Source organism: Penicillium citrinum, assembly GCF_028827155.1.
Source record: "Penicillium citrinum strain IBT 23319 chromosome Unknown utg000002l:1.0-3833315.0:1.0-3834789.0, whole genome shotgun sequence".
Classification (NCBI taxonomy): domain Eukaryota; kingdom Fungi; phylum Ascomycota; class Eurotiomycetes; order Eurotiales; family Aspergillaceae; genus Penicillium; species Penicillium citrinum.
Window position 1 is genome coordinate 3,184,435 of NW_026622687.1, and position 25,578 is coordinate 3,210,012.

Consider the following 25,578-nt stretch of genomic DNA (forward strand, 5'->3'; position numbering starts at 1 on the left):
TATCAGGAACGAAGAGATTGAAGGCAAAAGAAATGCAAAAAGATTGAGTGGAGCGGGTTTGGCGGGGCGGAGAGGGGCGAATTTCCCAAATGTTCAAGTGGGGGGTAAGCCCTTATCGATAGAATAAATATTTTTTTTAACAGTAAGTACTGTAAAATACTATGATTTAAGTACTTCTACAGTTTGATTTCAAGAAAGAAAACTCGAATTGTGGAGTCTTGGCCTAAACAAAAGACCAATCTTCGAATTTGCATTGCGCAGACCGAAAGATACAAAAAAAATTTTGACGGTGGGCCATTTTGCTGTGATTGGGTCGAGCGACGTCACCGAGAAGTGTGGGAGCCTTAGAGCCTGGAGTATGAGGTGTCTATTTTCCACACCTTGCTTTTACCATCAACATCTAAACTGTACATACAATACAATACTCAATCAACATAGAAAAATCAGCTGTGCAAGGGTATATCTGCCAATATATACATTGAGAAACATATTCGTGGCTTTGACTGATCTTACAGCCGTGCACTGATCCGATCCAGGACCCGTCTCTCTTCCGCTGAAACAAATACCCCGTTGGGTACCCATATGTCCCCTCTCTCCACTACCACTCGTCGCGGTACATCCGTGAGGCTTTCCTCATATTGACTACCCACCTGAGCTGGTTTATCATTATCGGATTCAACATCTGCATCATGTCGTCGGGAAAGGGGTTGTGATGTCCACCAATATAAAGGGTATCGACGCTGGATATTATTGACCAGCAATGCAGCTGAGAGCATCAACGTGATTCCCAGAATCATGATAGGGAAAAGGAACCAGCCTAGTCCTACAGTTTGCGCATTCGTCACAGCTAGCAGCGCCGTTGCTCCTGCTGGTGGGTGTACAGTGCGTGTGAGGACCATGAGGGCGGTTGTGATTCCACAAGCTAGGGCACCGCCCAGCTCGGTGTAATTTTCTGCATTCGAGTTGAGGGCAAAGAGCTTTGATATACCGACACCAACAAGGCAAGCTATCATCTGGCTGAAAAATGCATTTCGGGGTTGCGCAAAGGGAGATTCGACAGCGCAGAATTCAATGACCGCGGCGGCACCCTGAACATGTCTGTGTTAGTTGTACATTTTTCCCGGTGGTGTGATTGGCCGAGCGAATGCTTTGTTGAGCTGCCTTTTTACATTCTCTTGACTTACAAAACTGCCAATAATTGCTGGTGCATTTCGATCCTCAAAAGAAGGGACTCGCTTTGAGACACTCGCAACTAGAGCCACACCGCAGAAAGCTCCCACCAAGGACCAGAAAGCAGCTAAGATATTACCGAGTGGCCTTGGAGCTGTGCTGCGATATCCCAAGAAGTGGGCGATGGGCTGGGGGATGAGATTCCATCTTGGCGCCGGAATGAGCGGGTTCAAGAATCGATCAATATCAAAATTCCAGCTCGAGATATTAGAGAGAGAGTTGGATCCCTCTCGGGAAGAGTCAGCCATGGAGCCGGAGCCTGAGTCTATACCTCTCTTCAGCCCCCTGAACCATATGAATCCAGAGAATTCTCTTCAGCCCGGGAAACAGCCCTACGAAGAGTCTACATATAAAGAACATTGAACCGCGTGGGCATGATGATCATGGGTACTCCGCGTAACCCTCGAAATATCTCCGCGGGCCTCAACCCCCAACCACAGCTTTTAGCAGGCACAACCAGCCAAATTGCTCTCTAATTGCGGATGGGTCAAATCCGCACGGTTGCGGTCTGCCAGTCACCTCGTTTGCATTGAGTAACAGAAATTCCCAATTGGGTAAGTCTGGCTTGGCATTGATGATGTCATCATTTCTGTCCATTGCATACAGTACACTACGGAGTATTCCGTTCATACAGTAGTTTGAGCTATCGAGGGAAGTATAGAGTAGATCAAGTAGATCAAATATTAAGATTCATGCACACTCACTTGGTCCAGGCTGAAAATCGAAGTAGATGTATCACAGGATACTCGCATACATTAACAATCCTTTGAGGATTGGTCTCGGAAAAACGGCAGATGGTAGGGCTGAGCATGTCATACATAAACAGTCCTACACTGAAGATTCCGAGAATGTTCCCAGATTCCCGCAATGCTAAAAGTACACTGCTTTTAGTGTAATATCAGGTATTCTGTCATGTTTGTAGCAGGCATCAGATCAATCTAATTGAAACAAGTCTACCTCGAGTAGCAAGGTACCACCCTACCTTGGTACATCAAATAGTAGGGACTATTTGATTCCAATCATATTACTTGGTCTAAAGTATATCATCACGCATATCATGAATTAAAACCATATGACAAGCTCAAACCACTTTCACAGATACATCCATGATCACACCTCACCAACATTCCTATAAACCAATCCCTCCTCCAACTGAAAAGGTAAACCCACACACCAAGCCCTGGGAAATTCCATCCCCCATTTCGCCATCAAACACTTCAAATCAACCTCACTCCCCGGAACAACATTAACAAAGATACGATCCCCATGAGAGCGCGGCTCAGTGTGAACAGCGCCTTCTTTCTCGCCCACACGAAAAAACACACATTCGCCCATTCGAGCTTGGACTATGCCGTGTGGTTTCAGGTCTGTTGCTAAACGCGTTCGTATTATCTCGGCAGAAGATGCACAGCCTAGACATCGGATGGAGAGACAGATGTGACCTGGGTTCATTTTTCGTACGTCGTTTTTTGTGGTGATTTGGATTTCTCGAGCTATTTTGCTGCTCTTTTCGTCGATGAAGATGGTTCCGGGGCCGAGGAGTGTAGTGCTGAGCTTCCAGTTTGGTGGGTTTGGGTTTGGAGTGAAGATTTGGGCTGGTGTTGATAGAATTGGATAGGTACCAGTTACTGAGATTTTACCATCATTTTGTGAATTAAAGTGCTGATGTTTTCTTTGCTGACGTACAGAGTCATTGATTCGTTTGGGGAATTTTAGATTGGACCATCGCGATGAGCTTGGAGTTGAAGATAGAGATGGAGATGGCAAAGGCGTGAAGAATAAATCATCTGTGTGCCATCGCGGAATATCGAATTCTTCTGATCCTTTGGTAGCTCGTACGGTCAGCCAGTAATGTGCAAGGTTATTTGCCACGAGAAAATCGTGCACATAGGCCAGGAATGAGAAGAGAGGGGTCAACAATGACCCGTTGATGGTAGTTTGAGCCCAGGTATGGAAGGAGGATGGGAGACTTGATTCTTCCAGGGTCAGCAAGGGACCGCAATAAGTCCAGTTCGCGGATTCATTGATTGTGATAGGAATAGTATCTGATGCTGGAGATGACTCTTTCTCGGCTTGACCATCGAACCAATCTGGTTGTGTTTGGTAAGGCAGGACTTTGAAATCGGGGAGGAAATCTGCATTGAGATCGGAATATTTCTGTTTCAATCCATCATGATCCATTTTATCCTTAATATCCTCGTGGGGGAACTAAGCTTTGGTATAAATTTGCTGTGTGTTTTGTAGCTGACTGGGTTGGCGAACGGTTGCAATTGCAATGCTCGAGCCCCTAACCCCCTTCTAGCTGCATAGCCCATGTGACAAGGATGTTTCGAGATGCAAGAAAATTCGCGTGGCCAGCCACGTTGTCTAGTTTCAGTATGGATACGAGTAAGATGTCAGGGATCCTGCAGGACTAGCAAACCGGGCATCATTGGGTCTCGTGGAGGGAATGTGAATCTTGGGGTTAGCGCGGGAATCCTTGGGCACAGGGATCAGTACGTACATACTTAGTAATGTAGTACGGAATAGTTACTCATAGTATAACTTGGACTATTCAGAGAAATAAAACTAGATCAAGAATACCAAATATTAATCTGCATGCACTCCGTACAATGAGATTTTCCCCCGATCAACATTGTAATATGATGCAGAGACGTTTTGATTCCCGACCAAGGATGACATGAAGCTATCGAGCACAGTTGGCTATTTTCTGGTCTTCTCAAACCATTCTATGTCTGGAGTTTCGTTGTAAACAGGCTCTTGTGCCTGCGCTAGAGTCGCAATTGCAAGAAAACACTGTCTCAGAGACAAGCGGGGTAGCTTGATGATTATCCAAAGAGGTCTTGACATAAGAAGTTGATGGAGTTGACAGTGGGAGTAGGGGAGCAGTCTTGGAAATTAAAATGCACTTACTAGTTGTTTTCTTATTTCCTTAAAATGGAAGAGATCGTAACAGATAATATTTATTAGAAATAGATTTAGATATAATTTAAATGTTTACCATCTCCAATCCGTGCTGCCATTCTTCCAGCCTGGCTTCAGAGGTGCCTCCGCCAAACCAAATAGAACATAACATCTATCATGCCACTCAGCGTATTCATCAGTGCGATCTGCGTCTGTGAACCCCGAGAAATGCCTTGTCTGTGTTATTGTGTTAGTAATGTCAATAGTATTTACCATTCAATGATGAATAGAACATACATCCTCCCGGTGTCCTTGTCGTAGATTATTTTAGATAGCGTTGGCATACACGGTAAAATACCGTGTTTCTTTAGTTTCCTGGGCTTGATATTAGTTGCGAATATATTTGATCAAGGACAAATGTACGGATAGACCTCGCGAAATTTATCCCGAACTGTTTGGCGTGATCCGGAATCTAACTTCCAGAACTTTTCAGAACTGAGAGAATCCCCAGGAACCTTTTCTCAGGCCAGGTACGTAATATAACCAACGGGTATAATGCCATCTTCGTTTTGTTTTGTCCCTGTGTGAGCGAGAAGACGGGGTACAACCTCACATTTTGATTTCTGAAGTAGAATCAAAGTCCTGTACTCAACATGCGATTGCGGTCCAGCAGCCTGTCTTCGTCTGATTTGAGGATTTTGAAACTCAGTTCCCGCGACTGGTATCTGCATATAGATACGCATGAAAGCTTCTATACTGGGATTTTCTTTGGGATGGCAGAGAAATTTCGCGGCTGCGAAAGGAAGTCCAAACCCATCGGTAACTTCTTTCTGCGTCATAGATTCAGATCTCTCGCCGCTTCTCATCAACCACCCAGGTCTGGTAGAATGGTTGGAGACTCATAGGCAGCTCAGGCGGTGGATCGAGGTGGACTTCAGTGTCTTCAAGACAGCATAGGGACTCGGAGAGGTTGGGATTATCCATAGAGGTTTGATGGTTTGAGATTTCGTATGGGTGATCAGAAGACTGAAATTATTGGATAATAGAATCTCAGTTGAGCAGGTGCTTGGATGAGAGATAAAAGAGACGGCGGATGGAGATGAGAATTGAAGATGGTGAATTATGAGGTGATGCAGGGTGATATAAGGTTTGTTATGTACCACAGTAAAGTCTCGGAGATACCTTTAGAGATACATGTATAACGGAAAATTGATGAAGTACTGTAGAGTTAAAATTTGAGTTATATAATTTGAAACTTATTTCAATCTAGAAATGTCTGCTGATCATATCGTCATTGCTTTTCATACATATCATGCTACTTTATCTAAACATCCAGAGTACGGCCAGTAGAAGAGCTCTCCCGAGCCAGCTCAATCAGGCGAATAACCTGGCTAGCCTCGGCGCCGCTAGCAGGCAGATCACCGTCGCCACCAAGGGCACGGACAAGCTTGCGGTAGTATTCGGTATAGGTGGGGGGGCTCGACGGTAGGGAAAACTTCCTTGACGGGCTTGCCATCCTTGATAGTGGTCAGGGTACCTAACTTTACGTCAGTAAAAAGCATCATACAGCTGAGTATTATAGAGAAAGACCTACCGTAACGCTCACTAGACTCCCGGCCGTAACCATTGTCCTCGGGCTTCATGCCCTCCTTCAATTGGTCCTCCTGAATATCCAGGTGGTACTTCTTGAAGCTACCTTTGTCACCGCGAACCCAGAAGCGCAACTGCTCCTCCTCCGGGCTGACAACGGTGGCCTTGGCGGTTACCAGGGTGCCATTGGCGTAGTGCAGAAGAACAGTGAAAGAGTCCTCGAAGCCGGAGGTGTTGACGGCGCGAGCAGAGCCAATGAAACCGGTAACGCGCTTGGGCAGACCAAGCAGGTGAACGGCTTGATCAAGCAAGTGTGTACCCAAGTCATAGATAGCCGAGCCACCAGGGATGACCTTGTTCTTCCACTTGTGAACATCGGCGGCAGGTTCCTCGGGACGGTGACGGTCGAAATGGGTTTCGAATTCGGAAATTCGGCCAAGGGATCCGTTCTTAACTAGCTTGGACAGGGTGACGAAGTCGGCATCCCAGCGACGGTCTAAATAAGAATAGTCAGATGTATGATCATCGCATTGGGCCAGTAGATGCTGGCATTGAGGTATGACGTACTTTGGTAAACGGCGAGCTGCTTCTTCTGCTTCTCGGCAATCGAGACCAGGTCTGCGGCCTCCTTGAAAGTGGGAGTAAAGGGCTTTTCGCAGACAACTAATATGAATCGTGTCAGTAGAGCTGGAAACCGAAGGGAAAGAAAGTTTCGATGCTAACCGTGCTTGCCAGCCTCGAGAGACAGCTTAGCCAGGTCGTAGTGAGAGTCTGGGGCGGTGGTAATGATCACAATGTCAATCGCAGGGTCTTGAACCATCTCATCGGCGGTACGATAGGACTTGACACCGGGGTGGTCCTTCTCAGCATCATCCTCAGGCTTCGGAGTACGCTGCACAATTGCATGGAGCTTGAGCTCAGGAATCTGCGAAACGAAGGGAATGTGGAAAATCTTAGCGCTGAAGCCGTATCCGACAACACCGACGTTATAAATCTTTGAGGCCATGATGAGTGTTTTCTTAGAGCGAGTAATTATGATCCAAGCAAAAGACGAGGGGCAGAACGGCAGAACTTATAACCCCCACGGATTTTGGAGACCGAACGCGGGGGAAGGTCCTGGCGAGAACAATGTTTGGATCCGGCGGTACCGGCGGGGCAAAATCAATCACCGACGAGTTGAGTCGGCCCGTCTTTTGGCATTTCGGCTTGCCTTGAATACCTTCGGAGTTCTGTCACCCCAGTACTATAATTTCTGCAATACTCTATTGGGAAATGCTTGATAATCAAGGTCATGCAATTACTGGTTCAAATTGATTCTGTAAAATCCCTGCCATCTCCACTGCCTAAACCCTCCCCACTCTCAAGTGTGCCAATGTCTTATTCCTGGACCCCGACACATCGCGTCACCTCAATGGCATCCTAGAATAATGTGACATTGATTAGCAATTGTATAATAATGGCGGACGTCCATCCTCCGTCATCTAAGGAGGACAAGTGACTCACATTTGACCCCTCCGGCTGGTTCAATTCACTGTGGTAGACGAGGTTGGGGTTCCCCACCACTTCAAAACTCGGCACTGAGCCTTGAAGCTGGAAGGAATTGACAGCACGCTCGCGAAATCCTGTCGTATCATACCCTTTACTAGGTCCTTTCTTGGCCACCTCTCGCTTCTGTTCAACAGTGCTGCGGACATATTCCAGATATGGCGGGTTCCCAGGGTACAAGACATTATCTGCAGCCAGAACCGACCCAGGAACGACCATTCCATGATGCTCACATAGTTTGAGGTCAGTGGTATAAGCGGGTTTGTAGTGATCGATGAACATGAGTTCAATCTTCTTTACTTCGCCGCTGCGATACAATCTATCCAGTGAATCATCACTCCGGCCGACAATCACTCGTACAAAGTCTCGAAGACCCGCCAGTTCGATCAACATATTCGCAATAGCAGCGTATTCGGGGTTCAGTTCTAGACTGAGGTATTTCTCACCGCCATTACGACGTACTGCCTCGCCGAATAGGATGGCGGAGTAACCAGTGTAGCAACCGAGTTCTATCATGATCTTTGGCTTGACTTCGTTAATCAAATCTGTCACGATCTTGCCCTTGGATATGCCGACGGTCATCATGTGGTATTTCTCTTCGAACTTGTCCATCAGCTGCAGCACTTTTTGAGGGTTACCGCGGATCTCTTCTAGTTTTGGCTGGTCGTAAATGAAATGAAGGAGCTTCATCTCTCGGCCTGGTTCGCGCTAGATTCAGTGAGTTCCGTTAGCTGTCTATCTTCTTTATTGGTCTGGTCAGACCTACCGATTTTTCAGCTGCTTCGGGGTGAGGAAGAGTGGAAGAATTTTGTGCAGACATTCTGGATTGTACCGAAGGTGTTTCAGTAGTAAAAATGTAGTTCTTGATATAGACTACAGGTTAAAGAGGAGAGCTCGAAGAATTTGAAAGCACGTTCGACTGGCTGTGATGAAGATGCGGAGGGATCGGTCCGAATTTAAAGGTTTTATCCTCCACGAATTTGAGACTGTGACGCAAGGCGGCGAGTATATGCGAGTACTCCAGAGAGTAAGTAACACACCACTGGTGCCGTCTCGGAGGTAACTAGTAACTACCGAGCAACGAGAACTTCCACTTAAGATATCGATAACGCTTCTCCGAGATGTCCAAAGCCATGCTAACTCCGAGTCCACGTATAAATCAGTCTGGAGATTAGCTCGTCGGAATTATCTTCGGAGTAGATAGAGTGATTTGCGGGATGTGGAGGACTTGCTAACTTCGGGCGATGAACCCCAAAAGGGTAATCTAGGGCGATCTAGAGAACCTCAATGAATCCACCTTCATAATCAAGAGAGACTAGCAAAGCGAGCACTATTGCTATTGGCACTTAGGTACAGGCTCATGATCTTTCTATGTTTACAGTGCTTCTGGATCGGTCTTGTGGTTCATTCGCAGAAATCGTATACCAATCTTCCGCAGGTATACTTTCCTTCCGAATCCATTACCACTATTCGACGACAGAGGTAGCGTATGCCATGAATTATCTCAAATCCCCACACCTAAAAAAGAAAACAATAAATCAGCGTTTCAGGTGAAGCATCCTTCGGACTATATTGGCTGCCGAGACTAACCTGTGCGGAGAGCCCTCCTCCTAACTTTCGCTCGACTGTATAGATCCATCGGGTTGACGGCTCTACCAGGAGTCCCGAGGAATGTTTATCACCTTCTACCATGCCCAGTTTGCCTGCCAACCATGCTTCAATTTCATCTTTCCCCAGCATTTCAGGCTCCATTTGAATTGCCGGTCGAATTATCCCGGATTTGTCGGGGCGACCCCCAATGTAACAAGCCTGAAGAGTTACCGAGCCAAAGATATAATCCGAATGTCTCTGTGGTCTCCAGTTTAATGTTCTTTGTTCGAGTGTCTCTGAAAACCCCCCAGAAAATATCTGTCTCAAATCTACTCTCCTCGTACCAGTGATGGGTTGGTTGGATTCGGCATCTGTCTCGATATTGTTATCTGAATACTCATGCGCCTCGATTGTGATAGTAATTAATGGGACTGTCGTCCGGATTATCCAAGAGACACCTTGCTGGGTGAGTTACTCAGTATTGCATTAGCCCAACGGGGAAGAATGATTGGAACGGTTATAGGTGAAGATATCCTCGACGCCTACCAATTTGAGCAGAGGACCCAAATCACCAGTCAATGTCTTGTTCTACAGAACACAATCCATTAATATTGTAGATATTCAGTGTGACAGATCAGATTAGAAGAAAGGGTCTATCAGTCATTCCACTCACCAATATCCATCTGTTGTTCAAATTTCCAATCATCACTCCATTTGGGGTCGCCATGTGGACACGATCTACACGGGACTATCCGAGGGTACCAAAAGACTAGTCACTGTTAGTGGTTTACTACAAATATTCAAGGGTAGTTGAGTTGTCAAATTAAGAGACCAGGTTAATCAATGAGTTATATACCAGTTGCACATGTGACAGTGATTCAGTTACGTTGTCATTGTACTATGAGTACTGCCAGTAATGTTCTTTGTCCCACCTTCATTTTAAGTTGTTGTATACTCCGAGTCCCCGAAAATCTACTTCCTTTATAGCTACGTCCACTAGTATTAGTATTACTAGTAACTAACAATATTTACTAGTAAATTTGAAAATAAATACCGATAAAACTAGATACCGACTTGACTAGACCAAATCTACTAGCAATGACTAGTTAATTCTTCAGTAGTTCGAGTAGTTCGTACTTTCTGCAATTCCGTCGTGTGATCTTCGATCTGTGCCGATCGCCCCTCTCCAACCTCCTCTTCTTTCAACTTTCCCACATTCTTCAACTTCCTCCTCGAGGACTCCCTCCCACCCCGAGTCGAGTCGAGTCCATCCCATCTCTCATGTTTCTAAATGGCTTCCAAGCAGAGGTCTCGCCTCATAAAGTCCATCCGGGCTCCCTCCTCGGTTGAGGTCATGTCCAATACATTCTGGCATTTATTTCGCATTTCCGTCTCATTTGCCCTCTTATTCGCAGATAACACGATTCTCTTCACTGCGATACTCCTTGCTCGACTTCAAGCTACTATTGATCGATACAACAAGAAGAGACAGGGGATCCAGTTTTATCCAAAAACAGTCTTGATCACTGGAATCGGCACACCGCATGGTTTGGCTCTTGCTCGAGCCTGGTCTGCAGAAGGCCACCATGTGATTGGGGCAGATGTCGCGGACCTCAATCTCCCGATTCGATCGGGTGGAAGTATGTCTAATACTCTTCTCACGTTTTACCGCATACCCAAGGATCACTATATTTCCCGGATCGTGGATATTGTTCACCGCGAGAAAGTCGACGTGTGGATTCCTTGCTCGCCCAAGGCAACCGCCATTGAAGATGCGACCGCCAAAGAAGTAATTGAGAGTCGAACAAGTTGCAAATGTGTCACTTTTGACACAGACTTGGCCACGCGATTTCTTCGCGCTGATTCTTTCATCCAATACCTCGCAGAGAGAAATCTTCCTATCCTTGAGCGCCATCAGGTACACTCGCGCGACTCCATTCATAAGATCCTGCATCGATCACCTAGCAAGTCATATCAGATCAGACGGTTAGGGTCGAGCGCGAATGACAGTATAGCGGTTGTTCTTCCACAGCGAACTCTCAGCAAGACATACTCGGATGTCAGCGAAATTCAGATCAGCCAGGACTCGCCATGGATTCTCCAGCAGCGAACTCGACTTGGGGAGTTTTATGCAGATATACTGGTGGTTCGGGGTCATGTTCATGCGATCAAAGTTCGACTTGCGGAGACTCGGACTCCACATTGGGGTGCATCTCCGTTGGATGAAGCGTTAGCAACAGCCATCCATCGTCTGATGGAGAGCTTTGCCGTCAAAGGAGGGATGCGTATGACTGGGCACCTTTCCGTTCGATTACTTGTGGATGAGGAGTTCGATCAGTCTTCTGTTCGCCATGCTATTCATATTGCCGACTGTATTCCCGGTGCTGTGGCTATTGAGAATCTCCTACGTGACGCGACCTGTCCTGTTACTGGTTACCTCTCTCTACTCATGCCCGAGCCTGTGGACCCAGCTCATTGGGATGTGGTGGCGACACTGTCCCCGGCTAAGAGCCGGATGTCGAATTTAACGGTGAGTGAATGTCGATTCATTGTTAAACTACTTTCGCAAGTGTTTCCCTTGAGTCGTATTCGACGGATGAAGGCGCGTATTGAGGAAGAAGCGGTGCCCTTCTTGTTCTGGCGAGATTCGCGGTTCTCCTATCAGGATCCTTTTCCTTGGTGGTGGCATGTACATGTATATCAACCGTTGCGAGAGATTTGGATGGCAGTGAAGCAAATCCGGGAGCTTGGGTTGACCAATGGATCTTGAGTGGTTGTAAGTGGCTGAGGGGAGTATATACAGAGTACGGAGTGACGATTATGATTGAACGAGTGATGAATATGAGTATTAGTTTACGATTTCGGATATCAACAAAAGTGTACTACCCACCAACTAACTAGTGCTTGTTCCATCTACCAATACCATAGTATATTCATTTAATTAATTACTATAGATTCTAAGCAATTAACAATCGACTTCTACATTTACATAGTATATTCTACAGTATATTCAACACTGGAATGTAATGCACAGCCTGCAATCTCCACTTTACGTGGCTGATCGCCCCAAAATAGAAAACCACGGGCTGTCGCCTGGGCGATCGTCCTGAAACTCTCGCGATAAATTATGCCCTTTTTTGACATCACTTCGTTTTGTATTCTCCCCCTCACCTCGTCGATCCTCTCCTGACTCCATCTTTTAACTTCTACATAGTACAGCATTATTCCGTACGCTACACTTCAATAACCCGGCATTTTCGCACGTCCTCATTTCATCCATTCGAGGCTGTCCACCTCGGCCAAGAAGCGTTGCGCGTCCACCCGGGCTCCATCTTTATTCTCTCCCCCATTGAATTTCTCGATTTCCAACCTGTCGCTTAATTCGAGACCTCCCTCCCTTGTCAATCGCTGTTTGCTCTGGACTTTGGTTTGATTTGCCCTCTTCAGTCTCTTGTGGGTGACTTCCGAGAGGGTTAACACTCCCTTGCAGTCCTAAGCACTTCTTCAACCTGCCATCATGGCCAAGTTACGGATTCCCCGGCCTTCCGGAGGGAACTTGGGGAGGACCAAAAACCTGATACATTTCGTTCAAGCCCTGATTATCTTCGTCGCCTGGGCCATGACCATCGCGATTTGGACTAAAGGCGATGGCATCGACGGTCGTACCGTCTGGTATTGGGTTCTGGTAAGTTTGCAGCTTTCGGAGTGCTTGTGCCCCTCCGCCCCGGATCTCTCGCAAAGTCGAGCCTTGCAGCTAATCTTCTTGAAATGCATAGTGCTGGATCAGTATTCCCGCCTTGGTCTATCTCGCCGCCGTACCCATGTGGCCTCGTGCCCGCCGCTTCGGAAATGTTTATGCCTTCGCTACGGTTGATGCGCTGTACGCATTGTTTTGGTTCAGCGCCTGGGTGTGTCTGGCTTCCTACGTGGCTCAGGGCAAGAGTATTGGCAAGTCTAGCGATGATGACAAGGACAGCAAGAGCAATAGCAAAAGCAATAGCAATAGCAAGCGGGCCGATAGCGACAAGAAGGGCTGCGATAACTGGGCATACGGCAGTGCCAGCAAGTGCAATGTCAGCACTGCCACGACCATTATCGGCGTCGTGATCTTGTGAGTTACCTTGTTATGAGCAACGATAATACTCGAGTCTAATACTAATACCCTTCTTTCCGCAGCCTTCTCTTCGCAGTTACCGCCTGGATGTCCTTCCGCAATGTGATGCACTTTCGTCGTACCGGCACCCTCCCCGACGCCGTTTCAGACCCCACCTTCGCCGCTCAATCTAAAGCCGCTTTCTCCAATAACCCACCCCATGACTTTGAGGAGGATGAGGATGACTTCCGCTCTGGACGGGGTGGCGGTATGGCCGCTTCCTCGCGCGGCGACCAAGATGAAGACTACGCCCTGCTACAACAAAGCGAGGCCGATGACATGGGTCGATCCGCAATGCACGGCGCATACGATCCTACCGGACCTTCTTCGAGCAGTGTTCTTCACGATTATGGCAACACCAGTTATACCGGTGCTGAGTCTAGCTTTGGCGGCACGAACACGAGTTACGGTGGTCCCTCGGCACCACAACATATGCCATATTCGCCTTCGGAGTATAGTACAACGATGAGCGGATACCCACGGTAAATAAATATGCTGTGAGAAGATCGTGTGAAAACCTGGAAGTCACGAGAGGCATGGAAAGCATGAAATGCTTGCAATACATACCCCCGAAATCATCACGTCCCTCTGCTTATGTTTTTTTTATTGCGTGTCTTGGACATGATCACGGAGTGGAGTTGGCGGGCGCATGGTTTGTTTATTTGTTTGATTTGCTTCGTTAGGAGCGTAGGCTTTGGTTGCCTTTATGATTCAGGCTTGCTGGCCACGATTGTATTTTCTGAATGTAGCAAATAAAGCATTGACATTTATAACTATACCGAAATACCTATCTCCCTCAACTGAAATTTGGCGAATTTACGATTATATAGTAACTAATTCATATTTCCTGTACATCATGGCATTCTCAAATATGTCATTCAATGTCAACATCTAGCAAATATTATTCTCTGTCCACGTAGTTCATCGTAACGAGTTGATCAATGTAGTCTCAAGTCGTTGCGGTGTGCCCCGGATTGGCAGAATGGCCACCGCCCTGTTCTTCTGGACAGCTTGCGATACAATCCAGCTTAAACATCATTTCAAGATTCCCATTGCTAAGGTATTATCCTGGAATTTTCCAATCATACACATTTACTTCTCACTGGTACGAGCTAAGATTAATCTCAATCAATACTTCTCCCACTTGTCACCCATATTTACCACAAAGCACCAACTAACATAACCACCAGGAACAATTCTAAAACCAATCACCTCCCAAAACACAAACTACACCAGGACTCAGTCCCAAACCCATCAAAATGGCCAGCGAAATCGATCTCTACAATCAATACCCATTACACATGGACTCAGCTACAAAAGCAATTTCCCTTCCCCAATCCTCAGCTTACACAACTACCCAACACAACACCATAACCACCGAATTAACCGAACTCAACTCCCTCCACCGCGCCCTCATTTCCCTAGACGCACCTAATATTCCTCCACCCCCACTCCCCGTAACACCCAAGCGCAGCGCACAAATCACCAAACTCCGCGAAAGCGCCAACACAGCCTTCCGGAAAAACAACTACGACGAAGCCGTCCGCCTCTACACATACGCCATTGAAATGGGCGTTGCGAGACCTGGTTGGGAACCTGTTACCCTTGCTCGTGAGGAATTAGCGGGATTATATGGAAATCGAGCGCAGGCGCAGATTGCGTTGCAGGCTTGGCCGGAGGGATTGACGGATGCGAAGTTGAGTGTTGATTCGAAGCCTATGGGGAATGTCAAGGCTTGGTGGAGGGCTGGTAAGTGTTTGGCTGAGATGGGGCGGTATGAGGAGGCGAAGGGATTTTTGGTTAAGGGGGTTGAGATTGAGGGGAGGGGTTCTGATGGGTCTAAGGAGTTGATTGCGCTTTTGGAGGATGTTGAGGTTGCTTTGAAGAGGTCTGCTTAGAGTTTTGTTTCGTTGTGTTGTTGTTGCTGCTGCTTTTTTGGGTGAAGTGTGCTGCTTTTCTTGCATGCTGGCTTGGTTTTGTCTGGTCAGTTGACGATTCCCGTGTTGTGGCGTTTGGCGAATGCATATCAGATTCTTTTTTAAGTTGAATATTTGATGTCAAGTTCAAGTGGCCATTTGATCCTCGTTTAGCATTGCCACGCGCCGTTGGTACTCTACATATTAGTCCAAGTACGGCTATCATACTACATTGCCATGATCAAGTAAATAATGGCGTGGATCCGCAAGTATTCGGGGGGGACTTCCTGAGTCCACCTTTTATATCTTCAAGCTGGGCAGCTTGAAGGTATAAAATGATATTCTTCATTCTCAGAGTTGAAGACTCAATTACCTATTCGTACCTACGATATTGTAAGTGGTAGGTGCCACTTACAATTGTGCAGTAAGTAGATATGTGAGGCTACAAGATCCATCGTGGATGTCATCAGAATGGATCCTGGCCAGCAGTGCACTCAAAATATATATTCAACCCTAAAGTATTGGTAGGAGTATGTCTTGGCAGTAGTTCATTGCGTTGGGCATCAATACTATATCCATAGTCAGAAAAACAAACATAGATAAATCCAGATACATTCAATTATTACCATCAAACATATACCAAGATTCACAAATTCCATTACCTCCAGATCTACGATACATAACTATGTAGTAGGTACCATTGGTATACAATCGGTCTCCATTGCTGCCAATCAACAGCCCGCAATTGGTGTCCCCACCAACCTCCATTTTGGCCCCCACCGCCCAATCGCATGATATAAAAATGATCCACCATATCCACGATCTCACAAAAAAGTCTTCCCAGTTCCATTCGAGGAAAAGAAAATGCAAAAAGTAACTCCGATAGGGGGAATCGAACCCCCGGCTGCCGTGTGAGAGACGGCGATGTTAGCCACTACACCATATCGGATTAATTGTTGAAAGCTGTATCACTTTCTGGTTATATGAATCCAGTTTGGCGTCCGGTCCTTCCACCTCCCGCATGCGCGGTTGCATGTATGAGTTTCGACTTGCTCGAAACCAACGCTTCGACAATCTCATTTTTCGACCCTCCACCCCGGTTGTTGCAGCTGAGGTATTTAAGCTATTGAACAGAACCGCTGCAAGCTCTGTCACCTAGTTTCACCGACATCCAGCGCCTCGCTCACTTCGCCGTGAAGAATCGTCTACATTCTAGATTGCCCGAAATCTGCCTCTTCCCCACGGTCTGCGAAGTATTTGCATGATTTGCTGCCTATGTTTGCCTCATGTCGTTATTCATCCATGAAGTCTGAAATGGATTTCAGAGCACTTGCATCCAAGATAGAATAGGCTGCAGGTTGCGGCATAATAACCATCTTGAGAATATAAGGGTAAGCTGCATGAGGTTGAGTGCAAAGGCTATTCGTTGACGTGTCACATATCGTGACCTAAGCAAATCAAAAGCTCCAGCTTTTGATTTAGGGCTAAAGTCAGTAAGGATCGACCCTCGGAGCGCGAAGATATATACTGACTGCTTGATCCTACGCAGACTGTCCTTGGGTGTAGCTGTATCAAAATTCCATGTTACAAAGTTATACTGCAGGTTCCAACACGAAAGTATTACCTAATACTGTAAGGCAAGGCTCTAGGTCGATCAAGGCAAACAAATAATCTTGCTCCGTAGATACTACCTATACAATTATACTGTATATAATAAAGCATCTGAGCTTAGGGATCGGCAGTTGCACATGTCGATCCTTCCTCGCCGCCCCAAATCCTTTTGCCGTGATGAGCCCTTCCAATATGGGGCTGAGGCTGAGGCTCAATTTGGCCTGGAATTTGTTTCTCCAATAATCTTTGAACCCTCCAGTCTTTTTTTTCTAGGCTTGACTGGGAAAAAGATCAGCTGCTGAGTGACGTGGCACGCATGGAACCCATACCAGTAGCAAAGTTGCAGCCTTATCATTCAACGACTTGGACCCATCTTTCGCTTGCAGTTGAATTTTTGTTACTCCCAAGTATACTTGACGGCTCTTATTGTACGATATCTGAAAGCCTGGAGACTTTATAGCTCGTTGCATTGCTCGTTGCATTAAAGGCGAAGAGATCTCCAATCACCAGAAATCAATTACGATGACTACTTCCGGGGTGCATGGCATTCTGCATACACGTGGCGCTCGAATGAGCCCCTTGATAATACCTACCACCGAGCATCCCAATCCATCAGCCGCTTTATGTTTCGTCTCTCCTCCTCTTCCAAATGATGTCTCAGCCCTTCAATTCCATATTGTGAGTCATGATCAAGGCTGGTGTGAGGATTCGCAAGGCGGTTCCTGGAGCTGGTTCGAAGTCTCTATCTTCCGTCCGTTTCAACCGGAACTAAACCCAACATTTCCGGACGTGAATGATAGAGTACTTTTGGAATCCCACCCGGAGGACTTTGGTACGATGATCCAGGAACTTGGATTCTATTTCGCAGATATTCCCCGTGAAAATTCCGAGCCAGGAAATATCGTTCTCCCCCCAGCCACTAGCCTTTTCTTGATTAGCAATACGGTGAATCCGGAATGGGAGCATCATTTGGTGACCTGGACGCTTGGTCAAGAGAGCGGGGCGGGAAGTCAATTTTTGTCTCTCCTTGAAGAGGGTGATAGAGTGGCGGTTTGGGCACGCGCACAGGTACGATCTTTCCCGGAATATCAGTTGGGAGTTTCAGTTCCATGTTGACATCTTAGTAGTTTCCAGGATGGATGAACTTTGTGAGAGAAGTTGAATTGTTCATACCGGCATCAAATAAAGCCATCGTTGAGTCACAACAAGCAGAGAAACTTGATGAGCAACACTGTCCCATACCCCAGCTTTTACACCGAAGAAACCACACCGCGCAGTTGTCAGCTACCGCGAATTCCAAAGGTAAAGAAAAATTAGAGAACGCGGAACGCCGCATACAAAATCCAGTCATTATTCTTTCCTCCAACTCCGGTGGAACCCCGGAAGACCAAACACCCACTCATCCAGTAATCCATCATGGTATCTTCTGCGACGGTCCGTCCTGCATGAAGTACCCGGAGCCACGACCTATCGAAGGAGCACGATACAAATGTATGAAATGTATGGACAAGGACTTTTGCTTGGATTGTGTTCTGGACGAAGCGAATCCACACGAGAAGATGCACCCACTCATGAAGTGCACTACACCGGATGAGCTACCGAACTTGGAAGGTAATCTGAAGGGCAAGAAGCGGACAGCACCAAGAGAAATAAATCACATCACAAAACCACATGAATTGCATAGCATACGCGTGCAATGTACTAATCAGATTACACAGACAATTATAAAGGATGTGCTAGCAAGAAAGCAAGATCAAGTCAACAGCGCGCAGGATCCAGCAGTCCAGGAAATGGTTCGGGATCTCAAAGAATTAACTACGAAAGCCGGCAGAATGGATTGGGTGGCCCTTCAAACAAGCTTACAAGCCTCGGATAAACATGATAAGCAACCTCTCTCGGATGAAGAGATGGACCGTATCTCTCTCTCGTTTGTTCTTGGAGACTCCCCTACCCCGGATCACCCATCGAGTCCAAAGGCGACCTTAGAAGAGCACAAAGCGTGGTCTGGATACAAACATCATCAATTCATCCAACGATGGGGCCTTCTCTCGGAGGATGAAGGACTAGACGAAGAATGGTGGATTGAAGACCCAGTGATACTTGATGAGAACGATCCAAGTTACCTCTGTGAAATGTGTCGCCACATAAACTTTAATGTGCTCTTGACTCAGCGAGGCTTACCTGGTAATCAAGAGCCAGGCCCTACTCGGATAGGACTGTATTCCTTGGCACATGTTTTGAGGAATCACCCTTGTGCATTCTGCCTGCTTATACGAAGATCTTTGTCGGAAAAGGGGTTCCCAGGAGATAGCTGTCCTGATGATTTTGAAGGACAAACCATCATGCTGACGGTCCTTGACGGGGGAAAGTATGCCCTGCAGCTGGAAGTCTCACTATCCCTAAGCATTTCGCAAGCACCCCACGACTCTGTTACTCCGATAGTTATTCAATGGCTTGGTGAAACTTCTGAGCAGCCTCTGCGAGGTTTACCAGTAAGACCTGACATGGCAAACTTGACGCGGCTTAAATCTTGGATGGACATGTGCGACAGCCTCGAATCAACTTCTGGAGGCAAATCATCGGCGGACATAACAGCGAAAGAACCCATTTCCCTCCGTTTTATTGATTTAAACGAGAATAGAATTGTGACACGAGACGCGACTTGCCGATATGCCTGTCTATCTTACGTTTGGGGTGGAGTGTCGCAGACTCAATATACTTCGTCAACCAAGGCCACTCTGGAGGCGAAAGATGGACTCCTTGATCATTCACTCAATCTGCCGCAAACCATTAGAGATACAATGAAGGTGGCTCGCGATATTGGTCTCTGCTACCTATGGATTGACGCCTTATGCATCATGCAAGATAGTACAGAAGACGAGGCTAAGAATGTTACTATGATGGACGAAATCTATGGTGGCGCAGCCCTGACCATAGTCGCCTCGACTAATGTGAACCCCCATTGTGGTCTGCCGGGAGTCAGCACGACTCCTCGATCTAAGATACAGATCACTCAGACTGTTCAGGGAATGTGCTTGTCCACAGCATTCCATGACCTGCGGAGGAGGCTGGACGATATTGAAAACTCCATCTGGAATACCCGCGCATGGACCTATCAAGAGAGACATCTGTCTTCTCGATCTGTGTATTTCACTGATTCCGAGATGGTGTTCATTTGTCCGTTTGCGACATTCTTCGAGGACACAATACCTGCCATGGATCTGGACTACAAGCCCTCGCCAGTTAATGAAGGCTTCAATTCCTATCCACGTGGTGTAGAAATGCAGATATGGAGAGACCCTACGCAACACATTTTCCCAAATAAATCTTTCCAGACAGACGATCAAACAACAACTATGGTGGCTGTGCGTCAGAACCAAGATCGGGGAGGAAATGAGCCGTGCTCAGATCCATCTCCAATATATCGCATCACTCGCCTTCCAGGTCCCCATTTATCCGGTAGGCTGCGGGGTGATGCAAGAGGCTTGACAATATGGGATGTCTATGTTAATGCAGTGAAGAACTATACACAACGCAACATGGCTTTTGATGCAGATGCAGTGAATGCGTTCCTTGGATTGGAGAATTTTATTGCCAAAGGGGTGAATACCAAATTTTGGTTTGGCATTCCTGAGTTTGCCTTTGACAGAGCACTCCTCTGGTACCCTCGAGAAACGGTCAAAAGAAGGAAGCAGGGTGACAGGGCATTGTTCCCAAGCTGGAGTTGGAGTGCCTGGAAGGGTAGCATCAGCTACAAATGCAAAGGATGGCATAATGCGCAGTATCATGGTCCTGCCTCAGTCATCGATTGGTATTGCAACATGACGGTAGACAGTTTCGTTGAGCGGTATCCCGTTGACTCACAGTCTGGACAACCAATGAGAGAGTTTATCGAAGAACGTAACCCTGAACATTTGCTCTCGGCTTTGGACTCCCGCGAAATCATGAAAATTGTTACCCCTAATGATGGATGGGTCGCTCAAATGGACGAAGAGTCGAATCAGCACTACTATACCCATGAGAAATATCCTGGTATTTGCTTCAGCTACCCTGTCAACCTCCCAGGCGAAGAAATAGTGGAGCGGCCAGATCCCAACGGCATTCTGTACTTCAAATCATCTACGGTGCGGACTCGATTGTGCGACATGAGCATTTCTAAATTTACCGCCGAACCACCCAAGGACGATTTTATTCAGATTGGGACTAAAGATGAGAAAAGATCGGCAAATTATCGCGCACCTTGGCAGCGTATTCTCTACCACCAAGGTTATCGCTGTGGCTTTCTGGTGCTCAATATTCCTTTTGAGGAGCTAGAGTCTACATCGGAAGATCAGTACTACTTGGCAGCAATATCGAGGGAATGTCTACCCGAGATTCCCAATCCTGGGCTGAAGGGAGAAATGTACAAGGCACTCGACCCTCGACAAGCACAGCATTTCCTTCATGAAATGAGACATGATGAGAAAATGGAAACACCTTACAGCGGGCCGAATCCCGAAGCATTACCAGACACTACGCCTATGGCAGAGAATGGCGATCCCTTTTGGGATCTGGGTCGATTCTCAATGTCAATGACGCATCCGGTGTATAATGTTCTGTTCCTGAAGAAAGACGGCAAGTTCTCAGAAAGGGTGGGTGTAGGAAAGATGCACTTCCATGCCTTTCTTCTCGCCAATCCTTCAGACACCCTGGTCCTTCTGAGATGACATTGCAATCGGACATGCATCGGACATGCACGTAATGAACAGACACTTACCTATTCTCGTCTAGAAAAGATGGCACTAAAGAACACAACTACCTTTATGAGAGAATAATGAACGAACGGAACACTAGAGGATCTACTCACATTTCTTAACCAAATCTATGATGACCAGAATGTAGAATCAAGAGTGATTCAACGATTCTACTTGGGCTTAGCGTCCGTGGTGTCCCTCAAGCTGATATACGTCTGCGTGGAATAACCATGATTACCTGCCCTTAAGGTCACGACAGATCATGGAAGTTTCGCTGTATTCCCCATTTACACCATATCGGATTGATTGTTGAAGACTGATGAAACAAATGGTTATATAAGCACTTGCAGCCCTCCCTCCCGGGTGATGGTAGAGGCACCATGGATTTTAGTGGAATCAGCAAGGATTTGTCCCAAAATGGTATAACTAGCATCTTACATGATCCCATTTTCTTGTTACATAATACATTTGGCCTCCAGTTCAAATCACCTGACCTGTCACCTGATATCATATCTCCTATACTGCTGTCTCCTCGAAGGGGCAGTGTAGCATTTAAGTTCATTTTGTCTTTTTGTAAACAAACCAAAAAAAAAACAATGGGTATTCTTCTATCATAATTCTTTGATATACCTGACGAATTGAGTGAAACAGTACAGGACTATCTATAACGGGCCAGAGTCCCGCGATGTGGCACGTGATGGCCCGTGACCTATCCATTCCTACACAGCAATGAACGCCCTCCCTAGTTACTTTCTTCTTCAAGATTGTAGTAGACTGCATGTTGACCTAGTATTTATTGAATCAATATCGGTTTACTATCTAAATTGAATCAATCTGCTTCGTTTGTATACCGAGCTCTGACTGAGTTCTAAGACTGATGTTGCGGAAAAATATTAAATAAGCGCCAATATTATGTCATCAAATCCATGGTGCCTCTACCTGCACCCAAACTCCCGGACCATCTGTGACAACTGCATACGCTGATTTACAGATCCCGATCTGTACGTGCTTGGGAGAGATCCTCCCAAGCACCTGCTGGGCAGCAGCTCGGGATTCGCTTCCCAAATTTCCCTTGCTGCACAAGAGAGACGACCTGGTATCTACCCTGCGTAGTAACAGACACCGACCTATGGATCTGTCACCTTGTATAACTAACGACATCTTCTTGGTGCAATTTCAAACTGCTTTGATCTACGTATTTAATTAAAGAATAATGAGGTTCTTTATTTTAGGATCTGACTGTTCTCTACAATGCGCGGGCTTTTAGTTGGCTTCGGTTAGTTTTGCCACTCTAACGGTGTTTTCTGCATTGATCGATCAATCTGAGTCAAAATACCATGTAAGATTGCCCTCTGGTAATTGCCTCTCAAACTCGTGCTTACAGGCTGATGTGGTCCATATGTACTCTCTACAAACCGGCGATTTCTGCGTTGATCTTTGTAGAGGGATCTTTTACCATGTTTATTCGAGAAATTTCCTACAAAGGCCCAAGTTGAACGTGTCCAGGCGTTTGTGTTGATCTACCTATGTCCTTCTTCTTTTCGGCATGCTGTATCCTCGTAATTAATCCACAGTCTGTCCCAGCAGACTGGTTCTCTGGCTGACGCTTCCTTTTTTATGTATCTAGGTCGCGATCAGACCCTTTAGAAACTTGAATCAGGTTCTGCCCCTAAATTTGCGATTATCCCACGAAAGGAAAATTAAAGGGATTGTGGGTGATTTCATTTGGTGTGTTGATACTGTTAGATCTGGCGTCAAAATTATAGTAACAATATTTAAGTTAGGAATTTCTAAATTATATCGACTGTTCACGTGCACAAGCTGAAGACATCCCTTTCTAACCCTAATTGGTACTTTTGTTGCAGAATACTACAGTATTTACCAAATCCCCAAATCCTCACTCAGCAAAGATATCTCTGCACTCGGACAAAATGAGTTATGTTGGGAACATCGCGTAGTCGTCAGACCATTTGTGCTTTTGACCCCGCGAGGGAAGCATTGAGAAGGAAGGGCATGTGGAGTGGAGTTGATATCCGGCCTGGTTTGGGTAATTCTCATTGGCAATGGAGGATGCCGAAGCCACCAACTCTGCACGACTGATCAGAACCCGACAGTTCGGATACAAACCCAAAATCCCTCCTAAGAGCCGTTTCCTCCAAACCAGAATTCTATTTATCCCGTATTATCCTCCAAAATATCTCGTACAGTTCTGCTCCCGTTCATCACAATGCCTCCCTCCGGACCCGAGGAGCAGTCGCCGGTACCGCCGTCCACCCCTTATGCACCACCGGTGGAGCACAATGAGATTCTGGCGAATACCGTGCCGGGTCCAATTGCGGTCGATAATTTCAGTGATGTAAATAGATACCAATTGTTTCATGGGGTATGGATTTGAAAGCTGAAATTTTGCTATTTGCTAGGACACGAACAGTGAATTCAGCGATGAGCTTTCTGATCTCACATCCCTTTCCGAGAGTGTGTTCGAATATGAGTATGAAAATGGTCGGCGGTATTGCAGTAACCGCTCGGTGAGTCTCGAGTCTCTATTCTCTACCTCGTCCATTGATTGTCGACCTAAGTGATCAATTGACTTATTATTATTAGGGAAATTACATGTAAATGCATATTTTTCTCAAGAAATGGCGCAGGAGACTGACCAAATCAGGATGCCAAATGATGAGGAGGAGCAAGATCGAATGGATATAGTAAGTCGTCACTCTAACTGATATTCCATAACTATCACATACTGATGTCTATTTCAGACACACCACATGTTCGTGATGAAACAAATCCCCCATGACATCGGTGAACTTGTGTAGCTGACCAGAGCGGTACAGATGGCTGATGTTATTGGGGGGAGAACTTCACAATGCCCCTATTAATCCATCACCTCAGAATATTCTTGATCTAGGAACAGGCACAGGTATCTGGGCAATGGATATTGCTGAGTATGTGAAATTCCCCACCCCGATTTTTGCAATTTCGGAAAGACTCACCCAAATATAGAAAGTACCCCAGTGCCCATGTCATTGGAAACGATATCAGTCCAATCCAGCCCAACTGGGTGGCCCCTAACATCGAGTTCATCGTCGAGGATTTCGAAGGAGAATGGCCATACGAGGAAAACCATTTTGACTTTATACATGCACGATGTTTGGCAGGGTATGTCCCTGTCACTGATCCCCATCTTTGATATTAGCAAGGATATTTCTTAACACGCCAAGCAGATGCGTGGCCGATTGGCCTGCGTTCATTCGTCAAATATACGACCATGTCAAACCGGGTGGCTACTTTGAATCACACGAGAGTGCCGTGTGGGCATTAAGTGACGACGGCTCCCTCAAACCGGACTCCGCACTCATGGAATGGCAACAGGCTCTTAATTATGCTGGTAGCCAGTCCGGCCGCGAACTGAACATTTATCACAAATTAAAGGGCTGGATGATTGACGCAGGATTTGAGGATGTTCATTTATCGGTTTATGCCCTGCCATTCTCACCTTGGCCTCGAGACCCCCATCTTAAAGACCTGGGAAGATACCAGGCGGTACAGTTACAGCAGGCAATCGATTCATACTCCTTACGCCTGTATACACAAGTGCTGGGATGGAGTCCAGAGGTGGCTCAGATTCACAATGCGGTGGTTAAGCAAGAGCTACGAGATAAAAGATTACATGCTTATGTTCAAACGTATGGTTTACCTCCTGTCTGAGTGCTGGTGATTGTGCTAATGTTGGATAGGGTCGCCGTCTATGGGAGGAAGCCTCTTCGGCCTTGATGGAAAAGTTGCATTTTAGTATTTGACGTCAGCGGCTAGTTAATGATAGACGAAAGGTAACTACTGCGAGGGAATCTGACGAACATATTACCTCTCGGGTTTCACTTTGGTATAAAATAAAATAAGATCTACATAATACTTCATTTGATTTTTCTTTCGCTTGTAGATTGATCTAATTTATTGATAGAAAGTCCGATCGCAAGCTATCTAATGCAAAGGGTATATATACATTGTAATCGATGAAAATGCCCTGTAATAACTGTAAATGATAACACGCGAAATGGGTGCTACGATGGAATTTATTATCTTGAGATCATTGGAGCCTCTAGGACTCACTCAAGTTTTAGATGGAAAGAAATTCCGACTAATTGTGTCATGCATTATTTTCTGGGCGTCTTATAATGACTGTTGAGTATAGGACTAGGCAGGACTAGATGTGCTGCCCTAACGTAACTACAAAATGCAGGCTAATTAGCCATACTTAGCGAGCCATACTTAGCGATGGCTAAGTCTTGGATAATGTAAGAGT

General features: G+C 46.2%; 10 protein-coding genes across 10 annotated transcripts; 5 read left to right on the top strand and 5 right to left on the bottom strand.

The window, feature by feature from the left end:
- Window positions 1-509: 509 nt before the first annotated feature.
- Window positions 510-1,478, bottom strand: N7469_003009 (HPP family protein; the record flags this gene model as incomplete). Its single annotated transcript, XM_056641929.1, has 2 exons — window positions 510-1,088; window positions 1,185-1,478. The coding sequence occupies 2 exons, from the start codon at window positions 1,476-1,478 to the stop codon at window positions 510-512; spliced, it is 873 nt and encodes a 290-aa protein (XP_056504423.1).
- An 862-nt stretch (window positions 1,479-2,340) lies between these two features.
- N7469_003010 (uncharacterized protein) lies at window positions 2,341-3,411 on the bottom strand (the record flags this gene model as incomplete). Its single annotated transcript, XM_056641930.1, has 1 exon — window positions 2,341-3,411. The coding sequence occupies one exon, from the start codon at window positions 3,409-3,411 to the stop codon at window positions 2,341-2,343; it is 1,071 nt and encodes a 356-aa protein (XP_056504424.1).
- Window positions 3,412-4,227: 816 nt separating this feature from the next.
- Window positions 4,228-4,973, bottom strand: N7469_003011 (uncharacterized protein; the record flags this gene model as incomplete). Its single annotated transcript, XM_056641931.1, has 4 exons — window positions 4,228-4,366; window positions 4,408-4,509; window positions 4,558-4,629; window positions 4,669-4,973. 4 exons carry the CDS (start codon window positions 4,971-4,973, stop codon window positions 4,228-4,230), a joined length of 618 nt encoding a protein of 205 aa, XP_056504425.1.
- A 485-nt stretch (window positions 4,974-5,458) lies between these two features.
- Window positions 5,459-6,730, bottom strand: N7469_003012 (putative NAD binding Rossmann fold oxidoreductase; the record flags this gene model as incomplete). The annotated part of the gene is made up of 4 exons (XM_056641932.1): window positions 5,459-5,651; window positions 5,725-6,220; window positions 6,292-6,387; window positions 6,448-6,730. 4 exons carry the CDS (start codon window positions 6,728-6,730, stop codon window positions 5,459-5,461), a joined length of 1,068 nt encoding a protein of 355 aa, XP_056504426.1.
- Window positions 6,731-7,101: 371 nt separating this feature from the next.
- N7469_003013 (O-methyltransferase) lies at window positions 7,102-8,089 on the bottom strand (the record flags this gene model as incomplete). The annotated part of the gene is made up of 3 exons (XM_056641933.1): window positions 7,102-7,143; window positions 7,228-7,977; window positions 8,036-8,089. 3 exons carry the CDS (start codon window positions 8,087-8,089, stop codon window positions 7,102-7,104), a joined length of 846 nt encoding a protein of 281 aa, XP_056504427.1.
- Window positions 8,090-10,150: 2,061 nt separating this feature from the next.
- N7469_003014 (uncharacterized protein) lies at window positions 10,151-11,629 on the top strand (the record flags this gene model as incomplete). The annotated part of the gene is made up of 1 exon (XM_056641934.1): window positions 10,151-11,629. The coding sequence occupies one exon, from the start codon at window positions 10,151-10,153 to the stop codon at window positions 11,627-11,629; it is 1,479 nt and encodes a 492-aa protein (XP_056504428.1).
- A 747-nt stretch (window positions 11,630-12,376) lies between these two features.
- N7469_003015 (uncharacterized protein) lies at window positions 12,377-13,498 on the top strand (the record flags this gene model as incomplete). Its single annotated transcript, XM_056641935.1, has 3 exons — window positions 12,377-12,544; window positions 12,636-12,970; window positions 13,036-13,498. The coding sequence occupies 3 exons, from the start codon at window positions 12,377-12,379 to the stop codon at window positions 13,496-13,498; spliced, it is 966 nt and encodes a 321-aa protein (XP_056504429.1).
- A 773-nt stretch (window positions 13,499-14,271) lies between these two features.
- On the top strand, window positions 14,272-14,910 carry N7469_003016 (uncharacterized protein; the record flags this gene model as incomplete). The annotated part of the gene is made up of 1 exon (XM_056641936.1): window positions 14,272-14,910. The coding sequence occupies one exon, from the start codon at window positions 14,272-14,274 to the stop codon at window positions 14,908-14,910; it is 639 nt and encodes a 212-aa protein (XP_056504430.1).
- Window positions 14,911-17,061: 2,151 nt separating this feature from the next.
- On the top strand, window positions 17,062-21,245 carry N7469_003017 (HET-domain-containing protein; the record flags this gene model as incomplete). The annotated part of the gene is made up of 2 exons (XM_056641937.1): window positions 17,062-17,607; window positions 17,667-21,245. 2 exons carry the CDS (start codon window positions 17,062-17,064, stop codon window positions 21,243-21,245), a joined length of 4,125 nt encoding a protein of 1,374 aa, XP_056504431.1.
- Window positions 21,246-23,499: 2,254 nt separating this feature from the next.
- On the top strand, window positions 23,500-25,049 carry N7469_003018 (class I SAM-dependent methyltransferase; the record flags this gene model as incomplete). The annotated part of the gene is made up of 9 exons (XM_056641938.1): window positions 23,500-23,628; window positions 23,693-23,800; window positions 23,877-23,887; window positions 23,938-23,977; window positions 24,035-24,045; window positions 24,110-24,220; window positions 24,279-24,434; window positions 24,500-24,961; window positions 25,013-25,049. 9 exons carry the CDS (start codon window positions 23,500-23,502, stop codon window positions 25,047-25,049), a joined length of 1,065 nt encoding a protein of 354 aa, XP_056504432.1.
- Window positions 25,050-25,578: the final 529 nt, after the last annotated feature.